Below are 14,011 nucleotides of genomic sequence, written 5' to 3' on the forward strand. Positions count from 1 at the left end.
ACAATAAAACAACAATAATGTGATCTCATTTAAAACGTGACAGCTTTAAAAAATACTTTTGGTGGAAAACTGACAGACATCAATGTACTGTATACAAAGATTTAAACTTGGAAACTGATTCTACCAACGATCTTTAATATTAAACATGAGAATGCTAATAGGTAACTATTTATATATACAGTATATGGTCAAAGATGTCATTTGTAACTAAATATTTACTTAAGGTGGGAGCTATTTAAATCTGAAGCAAAAAAAATTAACCTTAACACAATCAATGTTTTATGTTTGTTTAATATGAATAATCTCCGGTTTTATGAGAAATTTAAATTTATCCACTACTTTAACTATATAAAAACTGTGTGGGCTATGGTCTGCAAGCAGCTACAACTTTTACTAAGAAATTGCAATGTTGATTGATAAAAGCTCATTTCAGGTAACTGTGGAAGAATGTGGGTTAGGGTTAAGAAATGTACAACTCTGACCTTTAAGCACCTTTGAATACAAAGTGTAGGTAAGCTGGATTACTTTGAAACAGAATAACTTTCTGAAACTGATGATGTGCCTCACAACCCCAGGTTTTGTTATAGTGACAAAACCAAAATGATTTTCTCTTTGTTACTGCTGCCTCTTCTCATTTCTGTTGCTATTCATATTATTAAAATTAAAAGATTTTATAAAGTGCTATAAAACTCTAATTTTTTTTCCAATATTCCACTTTCTGAATCCTCTTTTTTCATTACTGGTTTTCTAGAGGTTAAAACATATCTCTCTCTCATACACACATATCCTGCACTGGGTCGAGTCATCAATTAATATTAAATATGCATCTCTGGGAAGAAATACTGGAATACTGGGAAAAATCCCAAGGGAAAAATGCATTCTGACTTTGCACTTTGAGATCTTCGGACTAAGCAGGCAACAATACAATACACAGTGCCACAAATCTTTTTTCAGTGGTTTTCCAACTGATAAAAATACTTCAGTTTAATTTAAATTAACTTTAGATACCCTGTTACTAAAGGGATGTTCAACCATCTAATGTGCTATAATGTACGAAGATGTTGCATAAGACTGTGGTACAGTCCTGAAAGTTTAAAGAAAAGGCATTAAAAATAGTTAATGAAGACCAACAAAACTTTGCCCAATTAAAAATATATTTTTAGATAAAATAATTAATTTGTCTTTTACAAATTTACAACAGAGACAAAAATGAAAAATGGGTTTGGTCATTTACTATATTTAAATATATTATTTCTCCATAGAGTAGATATTTTTGCATGTCTAACTTTTTTATTCCTCAAAGCAGAAAGAAAAATTTTACTCTGAATCATGTCAAATGTGAGATTTATAATACTAACTTATTTTTTTCATTGTTTGTGCTCACTTGTCATGGATGAAACTCTGTATTGCGTTTCAGAAACAATACTAACAAAGTGAACAGATTTTTGGGGAGACAAAAGTCAGAATTGCAGCATGACTAACCAACAGAAAATGTGTTATAATATACTATATATGCAGTGCTGTTTTTCTGTTTTAGGTTCTGGAAACAAATACATAGTGTTCTAAGCAACAAGAATTGCCAATAATTTTATGAGAACACTTGCTTTTTTAGTTATTGTTTTAATGTAATTGTGTGAGTTTTCTCTTTTTCTTTTCTTCTGCTTTATTTATTTTTGTGCCTTGTAATCATCCACGCAATGCTTTTAAGTAGATCTGTGTTATGTATTCTTGAGGAAGATTAGTTGGATTCTTAGCATAGTGATTAAGTGGTCAATTATGTTTTACAGTGTAATTGCTCACATGTGTATAAAGTTTTTATTTCTGAAATTAATTTAATCTAGTGGCACATTTATTGCCAGCTCATCTCACAAAACTCCTTAGAAAATTTACTATTCCTCATGCGTCTTTGTGCTATGATCCGACTCTATTCTTGAAGGGTTTATTTTGCAAGAATTTTGTAACCATTGTTAATTTGATTTAGAAAATGAATACAAAGAAGAATTCATTGTCTTTGTTTCTAGTTATGATGATACTTTTCAGCATAGCCAAACTATAACCAATAGAACCAATGCTGCAATCTTTCATTTGTCTGTCTTTATTTCAATAACAGTTCATGGTTTATCATGACTAGAACATTCAGCTGTTCACTTTTACTGTCTATGTTTGACAACCTTGATCTTGCACAAAATATAAATATTTTAGTATTCACAAAAGACTAATAAGTGTAATGTTTTAATCAATTACAACTGTACAGAAAGCATATTATGAATCAGATGAGGGCTTTTAACTCGGTTAAGTCAAAGGTAATGTTCTATGACAGTAATACATATGGATTGCATTTGCTCAGTACAAGCTCTGAGAATGTCCAGATTAAAAAAAAAACAAAAGAATTTATAATAGCTGATCTTTGATCAGAAAAACAACATTTGTCTTGTTTTATTAACATTAAGATATGCCATATTGGACGTAAATGATCAATCAGACGTTATTAGAAAGAACACCGACTGTGATTACTGAATTATCAAAAGTAGGATTATTATAATTGAAGCAGTCCTCAAATATGCGTTCTGTGGTCTTAATAATATACAACTGGTAGAATTGGGACACCGATCAGCAAAACCGTAGGCAGTTTTTGGTGTGAAATGTCAAAAATGTTCTATACTGTCAGTATCTTCTGAACCCGCTGTAACTTGTTTAATATTTTATGAGTTCATGTACAATAATGTATGGGAAACAGAAATGGAATAATTTTAACATCATTGTTGATCTAACTGGTAAGAACCATTGGGTTTTAATCAAGTATAAAACTACGATCATTTAAAATGTTAACGTTAATTTAAAGAAAGGCATTCCATTGTCCTGATTACTTGTAAAGGTCAATGGTTGTAATCGATTAAAAAAAAACAGTCAAAGTTTTTATTGTTTAATACACATGCAAAAGTTAGTTGGCATTACTGTTACCGTAATCTCGGTTTATAATCACAACATTGGTAGTTTGTATAGCGCAGTTGAATACGTGCGCTCGTGACTCCATTAAAGCAATATTAAATGTCTCAACGGCTCATCCGATAGGATTTAGCAAACACACGCAAGCGCAGCAATCAAGCATACTGTAAACTCTCACACCTCAACAGTCTGATTATACATGGTGAGGTAACAAATAGTGGCAGAACATCATCATCGAAACGTCTACAAAAGGAAGAACGCTCAAAAACAAATTAACAAATGTCGCTTCTGGATATGCACTGAACAGAATGTGTGCTGTTACATTAAAAAACAATTCGAAACAATGAACATTAATCCATAAAAGCTGTTAAGAACAACAAAGACCCCCTCCCTCAGTTCTCATAACACACTCCCCCCCCCCCCCCCCCCCCCCCCCCCACCTTAGTTCGTACTCTAAATTGAGACTGATTATGGATAGACTATGGTATGTACTTTTAAGAAACACTAACCACGTTAACCAAAACTAAACACTGACATGTCTTTTTTTTCTAAGGCTCACCATAAACCACATGCATGGTAGAATCATCTGGGGTCTAAAACACAAAGTTAATATGCAGAGCTCTGAGACTGCTTTAAATCTTAATACAAAGCTCAATTATTTTTATATCTAATGCAATATAGTTACGACAATTATTATTTTTATGTAAACAAATCCAACAACAAAAACAACAACAACAATAATAACAATATATATTTTTTTAAACCGATAACACTCTTTTATCCATGAACTGTAAATCACTTATTCTCACACAGGTTTACTACGAATTTCACACCCGTCTATCACTACCTTGCCGCACGTAAGCCCTCCTTCTGTTAAAGTAGTTTAAGTGCCACCGGCGTCTACAGATTCTTGCACTTGTTGCAAGTGACGTCCGACAGTGTTAGTTACAAAAAGACATTCCTCAGGTACTGGGGTATTAAGAAGAAGACAGTAAAAAGCAACTTGAAATATCTTAAAACGTCCTTCTGTTTTCACGTTAAGGTATTTAACTCCAAAACCATTTCAAACATTTTGGCTGAATTGCCCGATACAATTTGTCGCTACAAGTTTAGTAACCCACGTGGGGATGTTCCGGCTTGTTTTGATTCCAGCGTGCATTTGCATGAAAACATTTGCTTTTACTTAGATAGATAGATAGATAGATAGATAGATAGATAGATAGATAGATAGATAGATAGATAGATAGATAGATTCAACTAAAGACTAACTCGATACAGTGTCCTTCCCTGAAAACTTCCGAGTGAACCATCTCAAGAAACGACACACATTTGATCGTGAGACGCGTTTACAGACTACTGAAAAGCTACTCTAAAGAATTGACTTACAGGTAACTGCCGCTGGTTAGGATGAGAAATATCTGTGGATAATACACTGAAAGTAGAACACTTCGGGAGGAGAAGATGATCATGATGGCATATAGCACAACAGCTCCTGTTTCTGAGTGAGGAAGTAAGGAATGAGTCCTTCAGTCAGTCCCACTGGTTGTGTTTAAAAAGCAGAACAACTGTCCCCAGTTGGACGTGAATTGTCCGCGGTGCTGATCGCGCGACGTCGGCTCTACACTGTTCTCCGCTTGCGCTGCAATGCGCGTGCAGCTGGCTCCGGGATTCCGTCTGTCATGTCTCAGTGGTTGAAGCTGTAACAGAGTGTGGTTCTCTTTCTGGAATGAGCTTCGGTTTAAGGGATTTGGATGGCAGAAAATTCAGTTCTACTCCCATGAGAGTCGGGGCTGCCATTGGGCAGAGACGCACTGTAATCCGCCCACTTTGGTTTTTAGGAAACGTGACAATTGGGTGACATTGATCTTCTCCTAGACACCACAAAACTTTCATTCATCAAGAAAGAATGTAGCCGGCACGATCTGCCTTCGCGCTACACGAATGGGCACATTTCTTTCTGGTGAATTAACAAGACAATCGTACAATGCCCTGTACCTGCGATGAGGACTTGAAATGTTGCAGAAAAGGAATAAAGAAAAAAAGAAAAAAAATCAGAAATAAGACGAGCAAGTAGAGTTGGCATCATTCAAAATATCGCCCAAATCCTATTTGCTTTAAAAGTTAAACATCCTAGTTTTTTATTAGATAGCATTCTTAACGTATTTTGTGATTAGAGTCGCTGTTTAAAACACTTTGTAAAACTGAGACAAAATGGATAATACATGAATGAACTGGGGTTTAAACAGTAAAATCAGTGAAATGAATACCAATACGGTGTTTCTGGATGAACATGTGCAATGCGCACAATCTGTATACAATCTGTATACACACTGGGCTCACCTATTAAATGTAAACAGCATTTGTAAATAATTCGAGCATGATGGAAGAGATAGGGGGTAGAATTGATCAAAATATATATTATAATAAGTAGGGAAATTCTGTTGTATTGTTAAAAGAATAATTTCATAACCTGTGAGTTGTTCGAAGATAGTTCTTTTGTTTAGAATTGCATTGTGAAACTTTCATGGTAAGTCGTAGTAATAAATCTGAGAACAAACCTTATGCAACTGACCAGCAGCATATGTTATTTTGGACCACACTTTAATTTGTGTATACTTAAAAATTAAAAGGTAATACTTATTATTAGATAAAACTCACACTTTCTTACTGATTCCAAGTACACTTCTTATGTATTACCACAATAAGCATGCTTTTAAAGAAGCTAACAATGCAAGGCACTGTCCTCGTTTTTAGTATTCTGGGAAAAAAGCGCTCAAGGGAGCTGAAGAATAAATCCGTCCTTCAAAGTTTAAAGTGTACATATATTCAAGTCTAAATACAACTCCTCTAATCAAACAAAGCAGTGTCATGATTTAACACACCGTAGGACCAAATGAAACGTGCTTTATCATTGAAACACATTCAAACTGTGATCAGCACCGCTCGTACAGAGTAAACAGGCATGGCCAAGTTAAAAACGTGTATTGTAACACTAGTGTATATTGTTTAGATCAGTTTTCTACCACATCTAATGCAGATCAGCTACGCTGGGGTTCAGAGCCTATCCCGGTATTTATGAGGCTTCCGGTCCAGAATTGATTTCAGCTCTCCGCAAAGCTTCACTGGATTGGCGAGGTGAGAAAATAGACTATTGTATATACGTCTAAAGAGCTTTACCTTTGAGGTTACAAATTAGTAATAGATTAACAAGTGGAGGAACAAGGCTGTTGATAAGAGCATTTTGTTACAAATTGTGATTTGATTTTAAAGGATGTTTACTTTCGTTTCAGTAGTTAAACGACTTAAAGTGAAGACCACTAGAGACCATTTCAGTAAACCCCATGGTAGTGCGTAAGCTGTAGACAAGTCAATATGGAGTGAACAAAAACAGGTAAGACCTCGCTCGCAGCGATGGAATGTGGATTTGCAACTACGTTTGCTGGGACGTAATGAACATAAAGGTGTGTGTGTGCGTGTGTGTATGTGAAAGGGAAAGAGAGAGAGAACAAACGTGTGGCAGAGGGAGGGAGAGAGAATAGCAAGAATCGTAGGCGCAGATTTTAATATACAGTACATTCAAACTCATAGTCAGCTCCAAAATTTGTGACAATAAGTGGCTAACTCGAGCTTGCAAATATCACGTTTCGTCGTGGCGCATTTCAGAGAACACATTTGTTTAACCTGTTGATTCTGGAGTGTTTCAGATGGTTTAAACATCCAGATGGGCAGGCCCTCTGTTAAGCTAATTTCAACAATTCCTGGTGATGAATAGCATCGCAAATTCCCTACAACGTGCTGTTAAGACCATTTTGATCAACATAAGCAAATGTGACATTTTACGCTTAAAAACAAGAAGCATTAGAGAACGGTACAAATGTGAGAACAAAAGTGAGCATATAAAACTGAACATATTTTGCATGCACACAATCAGCAAACACGTGTATTATTTGAGGTAAAAAAAACAAAACTTTAAAGGCAAAGTGAGCGTAAGCAGTTATTTTAATAAAAATTTGTTTAAAATTCAGTTAAAGTAGAACTTAGAAAGACTTTTATGAACTTACCCGAGTTTTACGTAGATGACGCCAAAACACAAAAATACATACAGAGTATAATGTTGTAGGTTCCTGCACATGATCTAACAGCCATTTAAAACCAAAATGCGGTTCAAGCTTGAACACACGACTCATTTCACCCTTTCACAAGGAGAAATCGTCTGCAGATTTGCAAAGTAGCGCCTGTTTGAAGTTCATATCCTTTAAAATCCATCGATTCTTCGTCACCGCAATGAACTGATGCAACGTTATAAAACAGAAATAAAAACGAATTTAAAGTGGTATACGACCAGAGCTAGTACAAGGTTCCGCGAATTCTTTTGCGATGGAACTTTTGCGTTTATACGCGTGTTAACATTTCCAGGTAGCCTAACTCCACTCCGTGCTTCCTGTCAAGCAGTTTTAGAGAACTGCAGATGTGGTGGTGATTTTCCCACTAACATTATTATTTCTCCGAGCCCCACAGCACGACCCTGACGTCATCATCGGATTTTCATAGGCAGTCCAGGTACAGGTGAAAAAGGAAATATCTCCGCCCTCGGCCAATCAGGTTAGCGATCTTATAGCAGTCAGCAAAGGGGCAAACACACTGAAGCGTCTAGCAGTAGTTTAGGAAAAAGCATCCTGGGAAACAAGTGGAGCAACAGGTCGTAGTCTACGGTTAGCTGCCTAGGTTAACAGTCAGTTTTTTCCCCATAGTCTGTAGGACGTTGACTTCAGATTTTACACGATAGATGACAGCATTCGAATAAGAACAAGGACAATTTTCCAACACAAATAAAACCTAATATTCAGTTGAGCTGAAGAAATTGATAAGTATTAATCAATTAATCACTTACATCGAATTACTATAAAACAAAAAAAATATAGAAATGCCTCGTAAAATTGATTGAAAGGCCGATTAATGTACTCTGAAAGTTATTTATTTATAAACAACAGAAGCTTATGGTATTACAAATATAATGATTACTAATACAGAGAAGCTTAAATACAGTATCATTAAGAATATTATGTTCTATTATTGTACATGTCTGAAGGAGAATATATTATCAAATACATTTTAAAAGTCGTATTTGCATAAAGAAACACGAAAATAATTCGTATTTCTACTTGATGCATATTAATTAAAACAGAAAACAATTCATGTTTAGACGAAATAACTATAACGCATTTGTCAAAAGTGCGTAACCAATAAATCGAATATTTTGCTAACTAATGAAAAAAATTACTAAAGTTCAATAAAACTATACGTCATCATAACTATGTAAATACTAGAATACGTGAACACTTACGAATCGATATTCCTTGCTGATACAAATTGTAAACATTAATAAACATGTTAGTGACTCAGTTTTACCGTACGATTATCGAAATGGGCATAGATAGATAGATAGATAGATAGATAGATAGATAGATAGATAGATAGATAGATAGATAGATATGCATTTTAATATTTGCAAATATTGTATCACATTTTAAATTGTGTAAGCGGTGAATATTAAATGTTATTGGCATTAGCAAGTTGCAAAAACAGAAAAATACCCTAAAAATTTCCGATCCATTTTCTTAAAAAGACGTCTTTCTTTAACAATTTATCTAATTAACATTTTTTGTTCTATGAAAAATTGTTGATAAAATTTAGAGAAATGAACAAGTTTGCAATTGTGACAAAGCATTAAAACCTTTAAGCATCACACGGACAGAGACACAATCCTTGTAGGAATGATAGGTTAAAAAAAAAACTTTTCGGTTCACTAGAACATTAGAACATTAAAAATATGTCGGCTCCCTCTTGTGGTGAAAAAGAGCATAGTCAACTGCAAAATATTTCCCTTGGACACCCCAACAGAATTAACATATTAGTAAAGTGAAAAGTCCAACCGTGTTTTTTTATTTTTTTAATTAGTTAAGAATAATTTTGTGAAAAAAATTATCACATGATAGATGTTTAAGACATCATGAGTCAACTATATTTCATCATCATGAAGCAGCAGGAGCAGTAGTACTGCTACATGTACACAATACTGTGAAATTCTTGCATGTCTAACATACAAGTCACTTCTCTCTGGCGCCTACACATTAGAATGATGCTAATGTGAAAAATAATGACTATTAAAAAAAAGCATACAGCATTAAGGGTGACCTAGTAGCATAGTGTGTACCTAGCATCCTGGGTTAGTAGCTCACCTCTGGACATTGTTAGTGTACACATTCTCTCCATGTCTCTGGGAGTTTTTCAACAACATTTCTAAGGCACATTTTCATACAAGTGATGTAGCTTAAAGTGCTTTACAAGATATCAAAAAAAGTAGATACATGCAAAGTAAAACAAATCAAAAATTAAATAAAAATAGTAATGCATAAATAGAACACATAAATAAACAATACACACGTACACTAGCCAGATATATAGTTAAGACAAATAGAGACTTTAAATGTAGAATGATGAAAAGGTTAGTTGGCCAGGGTGGACAGAAAATAATATTTAAAAACTCTAGTTAGGCTGGAATAAAAAACAAAATATTTAGGGCTTCTAGGCCAAAAGACCACTCAGCCTACACTGGGAATTCTGCCTGATGTAAGTGATTTACCACCAACATACCTACATATGTATGTGTTACATTAATTGGCAGCTTCAAATGGACTCCTCATCTGAGTGTCAGCGTGGGTATGTATGTAAATGGGACATGTGATGGACTGCCTCTCTGTCCAGGGATGTTTTCTGCCATGCACTCAGTGTCACCCCATGACCCTAAATTGGATTATATAGCTGTGATAATGTGATGTTAAAGTATGTTCTATGATATGTTTGAATTACTTAACTTGGTACCAAAATTGCACACCTTTTCTTTTAAATCTTTAAACCTTGAACTTTTTGTTATGCAAGATTTAACTTTAGCCCATGTACCGTCTACTGTCATGTCTATCCAACATTTTTGAACAAAATGGCAACATGTAATGAAAAATTTAAACACACACATGTATTGTATACCTACTTTATATCCATCCATCCATTTCTCAATCTCTTAGTTCAATTCAGAGTCATGGAGATCAGAACCTGTCTTAGCAGAACCATGCAAAAAGACAGGGACCAATGCTGGACATGGTGTTAGTCATTCACAATTCACTCAAACACAAATCCACGCTTACACTTATATTGGGCCACTTTGGATTTTCCAATACTTAATAAAATTATTTATGCAGCTCAAGTGCCTTTCAATTTAACAACTTAAAACCTGCCAATCATATTATGAGCACCATCCACTACAGCTCTGATTTTTTATTATTTCATAATGCTATATTTATATTTTAGCACATGAATTATGTACACTATGAAACATAATAATTTGACCTTATTGCATAGGCATTCAGGGGGCCATGATAGTCAGTGTTTTGTTTAGCTTTTATGTGCATTAGCAGACACCACGTAGTCAGCAAAATGTCTACTGTTGTATCCATCTATCCATCAACGTTCAGACCTGGTTAATCTGATTCAGGGTCACAGGAAACAAGAGCTTATTCTGGTAGCATCAGGAACAAGGCAAAAACCAACCCAAGAGGACAGGGAAGGACCACCATCAGAATTTAATTGATGTACATTATGTCAATAAAATCTAAAGAAATATTCTATAAATTGCCACAGTGGAGGCCTTGTGCAAGAATATAGAAAAAGGTTAGATTTGAGAGTTCAATTGGTCTCTTCACTGTCCACAAGATTAGAGCGTAGAGAAGAGATTTTTAAGTGCTAATAGAATTATATATTGTGAAATCTATGACAAGTAAAGAGAGAGGTTAAGTAGTTGTCCAGCACATGTGGAGTACTGTTTGAAACTTTATTCCCCAAAAAAAACCTGATATTCTTTGAACTGCCTAATCCATTATTGGCACGTAGACTTATTTTGCTCAACTGGAAGAATCCTAACTCTTCTCTTTTAAGTCAGTGGGTAACTGATGTTTTATATTATTTGAAACTGGAAAAAATCAAATTCTCACTTAGAGGATCTGTGCAGAACTTTTTCAGAACCTGGCAGGATCTGATCAATAACATTTTAGAATAAGCTTTTAAAGCACTGAGGATTTCTCCATCTATCATTATTCACTTATTAATTCATCTATTTACTTATTTTTACTATCTTTATGTTTTACTCTGCCGGCTTGGCTCTCTTTCTCAGGGGTGGGGGTTGATTTGTTTTCGATCTTATATTTGTAAAAATTGATTTACTTGTATGTAATGATATGTGATTTTGATAAAATCAAAAAAAAAAAAAAGAATCATTAGCAAAGGATACAACTAGCATCTTTGAGACTGTCAAAGGGAAACAAGTACTTGGAGAAAAACCCATGCAGATACATGGAGTACAAATTTCACACAATCACTGGTCAGACATGGGATTTAAAATTGAGGAACACGACCTGTAAGGTAGCAGTGCTAAACCCTGCACTACCATCCTACCCTCTAATGAATATATACTGGTTGCAAAATTAACTGTGCTGTAGCTAGATGGGACTTTAAAAGTACCATATTATGCTTTGTCAAAATAAAGATCTAATTCAGAACTCTGCTGAAAATGCTAAGCAGAGCATTTAGCTTGCAAGTTAGTGTTGCCCCAAAACTGTGAACACTTTCTATACTACAATATTAAGAAGAAATGTCTGTAACCTGTTGTGTTGTTAATATGAAATGTCCCAGTTCCTGTCAATCCACATTAAATTACCATCCATCCATCCATTTTCCAACCCGCTGAATCCGAACACAGGGTCACGGGGGTCTGCTGGAGCCAATCCCAGCCAACACAGGGCACAAGGTAGGAACCAATCCTGGGCAGGGTGCCAACCCACCGCAGGATACACACAAACACACCCACACACCAAGCACACACTAGGGCCAATTTAGAATCGCCAATCCACATAACCTGCATGTCTTTGGACTGTGGGAGGAAACCGGAGCGCCCGGAGGAAACCCACGCAGACACGGGGAGAACTCCACACAGGGAGGACCCGGGAAGCAAACCCAGGTCCCCAGATCTCCCAACTGCGAGGCAGCAGCGCTACCCACTGCGCCACTGTGCCACCCCATTAAAATACCTCCTTCATTTAATTCAGGTTCATGAGAGTACAAAAGTGCTTTATGTTATGAGATGGATTCTCTTCAACTTTTGTATGTTTTTGAAATTTCCATTAAAAATCATTGCTGAATTTGCAAACTCGTATATCTTAGAAACAGGAACATTCTGTGTGACTTCAGTTATGGAATAGTTTACTGTTTCAAGTATACTTTGAAAAAGGTCATTTTAACTTGTTTATGTTCCTCTTTTAATTAACATATACCACAGCTGCTCTCGATGGCAAAACAAATCCCCAATGCAAGTTAACTACATGTCAAGAGAGGCACATACATATAAGCTACTGGTACAGCAGCTCACTTCTCCTGATGGTTTAAAAAAAAGCATAAAGTAGTAGTTGTTTTGTCACATGTACTGAGGTTGCATTATCAACATGCAACATGTCACCAAAAAGTCTATTATGTAAAAGTGAAAGTAAGCGGAATGAAATTAGGCGAGTGTCGCTCTGTAATTATGGAGTGAACACATGTACTGTACACAGTATTTACATTTCAATAAAAACAGCATCTTGACTGCAAATTTATTAAAAATCAAAAATTGAAATCTGTCATTCATACCTATTCCAAAGCTAGTCCAGCGTTGTCCTGGCTGTATTCTTCGGGTTATTGTGGTGCTGAAAGTTGAATTATCGCCCTTGTCTGAGGTTGCATGCACTCTGAAGCAGATTTTTATTCAAGGACCTTGTTGTATATGACTTCAGATAGATAGATAGATAGATAGATAGATAGATAGATAGATAGATAGATAGATAGATAGATAGATAGATAGATAGATAGATAGATAGATAGATACTTTATTAATTCATCCTTCCTTCAATTCTGATCAGTTTCTGTCTCAGCCGCTAAGAAGCATCCCTGTGACATAATAATGCCACCACTACGCTTCACCAGGTATCCGTCAATAAGGGCGCGCACATAAAGGCGACCTTCAAAAGGGCGACCTCAATTGGGCGCGGCGAATAAAAGCGCACATAAATAAAAGCGATCTTCAAAAGGGCGACCTCAACTGAGCGGCGAATAAAGGCGCGCGCAAATAAAGGCGAGCTTCAAAGGGTGACGTCAATTGGGCGCAGCGAATAAAGGCAAACGCAATAAAATTACAGAAAATTTATTAAAGGCAATGATTGAACGTATAAAAAGGTGAAAGCAAGAATATTAAAACATCCAATTAATTAATGCATGAACTTCTAACGAACTACTTCCAACGAACTATTTCTAAAGCTCTCTATATTTCGTTGTTTTCAAAATTACAGAAAATTAGATTAAGGCAATGACTGAATGTATAAAAAGGTGAAAGCAAGTTACACTTGAAGCTGTAGATTATGTGCAATGCCACGTAGATATTCGAGATGCGGTCTATTAGCATAATCAAGGACAATTAATTTAATTCGCTCCGAAGGTCATCCTTTTGAAGCGCTCCTTTATTTGCGCGCGCATTTATTCGGCGCTCAATTGAGGTCGTCCTTTTGAAGCTCGCCTTTATTCGGCGCTCAATTGAGGTCGCTCTTTTGAAGATCGCTTTTATTTATGTGCACTTTTATTCTCCGCGCCCAATTGAGGTCGCCCTTTTGAAGGTCGCCTTTTTGTGCGTGCCCTTATTGAATAGAACCCTTCACCAGACATTGTGCTTGGAGTTCAGGCCAAGGAGTTTTGTCTAATTAGAGCAGAGAATCTTTTTCCTCATGTTTCCAGAGTCCTTTAAACTGCCAGATGTCTTTTACTTAAGAGTGGCTTCTGTCTATAACCACTCTTCCATAAACACCTGATTGATGGAGTACTGCTCAGATGGTCTTTTGTCCAATGGATTCTCCCATTTCAGTAGAGGACTTCTGATGCTCTGTTGGAGTGACCACTGGGTTCTTTGCCACTTCCCTGACCAAGGCCCATCTTG

General features: G+C 35.8%; 1 protein-coding gene across 2 annotated transcripts in view; it reads right to left on the bottom strand.

Annotated features, from left to right (window-relative positions):
• LOC114654218 (protein Wnt-7b) overlaps positions 1-7,454 on the bottom strand; it is a 255,708-nt gene extending 248,254 nt beyond the window's left edge. The window contains exon 1 of one of the 2 annotated variants that reach the window (XM_028804638.2): positions 7,008-7,454. In XM_028804638.2, the coding sequence (XP_028660471.1) occupies positions 7,008-7,078 (71 nt within the window). In that variant the 5' untranslated portion in view covers positions 7,079-7,454. Of the gene's footprint in view, positions 1-4,332; positions 4,974-7,007 lie in introns of those variants that run through there. The other variant, XM_028804631.2, reaches the window with a different exon arrangement.
• Positions 7,455-14,011: the final 6,557 nt, after the last annotated feature.

The sequence above is a fragment of the Erpetoichthys calabaricus genome, chromosome 1 (assembly GCF_900747795.2).
Source record: "Erpetoichthys calabaricus chromosome 1, fErpCal1.3, whole genome shotgun sequence".
NCBI classification, from domain to species: domain Eukaryota; kingdom Metazoa; phylum Chordata; class Cladistia; order Polypteriformes; family Polypteridae; genus Erpetoichthys; species Erpetoichthys calabaricus.